This window comes from Myotis brandtii, unplaced genomic scaffold, assembly GCF_000412655.1.
Source record: "Myotis brandtii unplaced genomic scaffold, ASM41265v1 scaffold115, whole genome shotgun sequence".
Classification (NCBI taxonomy): domain Eukaryota; kingdom Metazoa; phylum Chordata; class Mammalia; order Chiroptera; family Vespertilionidae; genus Myotis; species Myotis brandtii.
The window spans coordinates 11,503,954-11,507,013 of NW_005353967.1; the positions used below are offsets into that span (position 1 = coordinate 11,503,954).

The 3,060-nt window shown below is 42.5% G+C and overlaps 1 protein-coding gene across 1 annotated transcript in view; it reads right to left on the minus strand.

Annotated features, from left to right (window-relative positions):
- The window catches only part of LOC102239251 (codanin-1-like), a 5,731-nt gene extending 4,237 nt beyond the window's left edge, over positions 1-1,494 (minus strand). The window contains 2 exon segments of the mRNA XM_014549182.1: positions 1,187-1,380; positions 1,383-1,494. Of these exon segments, the coding sequence (XP_014404668.1) occupies positions 1,187-1,380; positions 1,383-1,434 (246 nt within the window). The 5' untranslated portion in view covers positions 1,435-1,494.
- Between the last annotated feature and the right edge of the window lie 1,566 nt (positions 1,495-3,060).

A 3,060-nucleotide genomic window follows, 5' to 3' on the forward strand; every position in this document is an offset into this window, starting at 1 on the left:
GAGCAAACATATTAAGAACAGTATGCCATATACGCCAGGTCCCTTGAAACATATGCTGTGCAGATGTTTCTTCCTTGCAGCGACTGTGTCAAGCAGCAAGGATGGACCGGCTTCCGGCACTCTTCAATGTTATCATATAGAGGCCAGGTTCATCTTGTGGCAACACAAAATTCAGCCAAATACATTAGGTCTGATTATCTTCTAGCATTTCATGAGTCAGGCCGCAGACAGCAAGGCTTTTAGCTACTGCAAGGGGCTCTCAGGGGTTGCACAACCTGCAAAGTTTTCATAGGAAGAAGGTGGGGCAAGGAGGCGATTTACAAAAGAAAAGAAAGGCGTGTTCTGGGGCCAAGGCATCTTTTCTTTGGGGGAAGAGGATGAGAGGATGTTTATCATGCAGATGCCTCTTCTTTCTAAGGAGGAGCCTCTTTAGACTGATTACCTTACTCGTACTTGACTGTAAAATTCTAGACCAGTTGATTAAGATTTCATTTCTCCTTTCACCTTGTAACATTTCCCCGTCGGCTGCAGGCGCAGCTCTCCATGCGGCTTCTAACTGGGCCGCGAGGCGTCGAGTCTCCTGGTTATTTTAAAAATACCAAAAATTTCACATGTAAAGACAGTAAATTTTAAATGATTTCACCACAGAAAGAAATGATAATGATGTGATATGATGGAGGTGTTAGCTAACACTTCAGTGTTAATCATTTTGCAATATATTTATGTTCAAATAAATACCTTACATTTTCTTAAATTTACACAATCTTTTCTGTTGAACATAAACAAATATCTCAATAAAGATAGGAAAAATGAAATCTGGCATCCTATATAATAAAAGGCTAATATGCAAATTGACCGAACGGCAGAATGACCGGTCGCTATGACGCACACTGACCACCAGGGGGCAGATGCTCAATGGAGGAACTGCCCCCTGGTGGTCAGTGCGCTCCCACAGGGAGAGCGCTGTTCAGCCAGAAGCAGGGCTCACAGCTGGCGAGCGCAGCGATGGAAGCAGGCCTCAGCCATCAGTTGGACATCCCCCGAGGGCTACCAGACTGTAAGAGGGCACAGGCCGGGCTGATTTTTTAAAAGTATGAAAGGCTCGGTCACTGGAGAAGTTGGCACGATTGTCAGTTTCTGGCTGAAAGGAGACAGCTTGAACAGAGGGTGGCATCGCCAGAGAGACCTTGGCAACACTGCCCTCACAGGCAGCTCGAAGGCGGCCTTGCAGAGCTGGTGAGAAGCATAGCAGGCGCTCATTCTCAGCCAACAGCTTCAAGGTCCCTTTGTCCAGGTAGGGAAGAACTTGAAACTGATGTTCCAAAACCTGCACTGCAAAGAAGACACAATCGTGCACACTCTGGAATAGTGGGCTTTCCGGGTATCTAGGACTCCTGGACTGGGTTCAAGGTCACTGTCCTTAGCAGTCACCATCCTCCGGGCAGTAAGGAGCTGAAGGATGAAGAAAAGCTCCAAGAAGAGATTTGGCACCAGGGTTTCCGGGCGCTCCGACGTGTTCAGTTCTTTACAGTTAGTCTTGCTCGGGTTCAGCAAGATTTAAATGATATCATGGAATGTACCTGACAATATTGACTTTTATCTGAGACTTGAGATCCTAGAACACTGCGGAGATTAGAGAAATCCCCACCCCTCCTCTGTATTCCAGAAGCGGCTCACAGCAGGGAGCCACCTCTCCCCCAGAGCCTTAGGCCTCAAGGGTGAACTGTTGACCTATGACACAGGTCCTCCCAATTCCCACTCTTTAATTCACAGATGACTAGTTGAACTGCTAGTCCCCACTAATCAATCAGAATATAGGCTTGTCAGCCAAAGGTTGCATTTTCTCCGTGCCCCCAGGTTCTGGAACCTTGACCCACTCTCCACCTTCATGAGGCTCCCTCATAATTGAAAATCAAATATGATATTTAAGATAGTTCTTTTGGAAAGGACGGAATATTTCCATAAATATGCCTTTGAATTTATTAGGCAAGAAAGGCAGTTATTTTCCATACTGAATGGTTTTCTCTTGATTTCTTCAATATTCTTGATATTTTAGTTTATCTGTAAGTTAATCAATATAGCCATTTTAGAATTCAATTGATCATCTTGAATGTTTACACAAACACCCTCTGTGACACATAAGGTGACCTTTGGTTTATTATGATCCAACTATAAGCCTGAGGGCTCTGCCACATGTCATCAGAAAGTTGTTTTTTGTTAGATTTACATAAGATCCTACATCCTCTCTGACCTGATTGTAGTAAAGATGTTCCTGAGGCAGTTTCTAAACAAAAAGAAAAAGTAATTTAGTTTGTTTTATTGTGCTTCCTTCGATTGTAGAACACAGTTAAATACTAAACATTTTAAGAAGTTTCAGGATGGACACCTGTGAGTTAAACCAGAACGTGGCCCTTTTCCATCTCTGACACAGTGGTCAGCATGTGTGCAGGACAGCAGTAGCCTTCACAGTATCCAGAGTAAATGGAGTCTCTTTTCAAATTGTCAATTTAATAATCTAATAATGAGATGACAGTGACTCACTCCTACTTCCTGGTGTGTCTTTTGGTAAAACATTTTTTGAGCTTTCCTTACTTTTGTTCACTTTGGTAGGTGATTTTTCAAATATAATAAATTTATCCTTAGCAAAATATTTTTAAATAAATTTACTAAACTAATAGATAGAGTCACCTTATTCTTTTTAAAATTTATTTTGCCAACACCAAACATGGTATCTATCTTCTATGAAAGGATGAATTAGTACTGTTAAATTGAGTTGTGTCTTCAGGAAGGAACTTTCACCCTAGCTGGTTTGGCTCAGTGATTAGAGAGTCGGCTGGTGGACTGAAGGGTTTCGGGTTCAATTCTGGTCAAGGGCACAAACTTGGTTTGTTGGTTCCATCCCCGGCTGGGCCCTGGTCAGGAGTCAATCAATCGGTGTGTCTCTCTCACATTAATGTTTCTCTTTCTCTGTTTCTCTCTCTCCCACTCTCTCTAAAAATCAATGGGGAAAAAATATCCTCTGGTGACGATTAATAAAAAAAAAAAAAAGAAAGAAAAGAA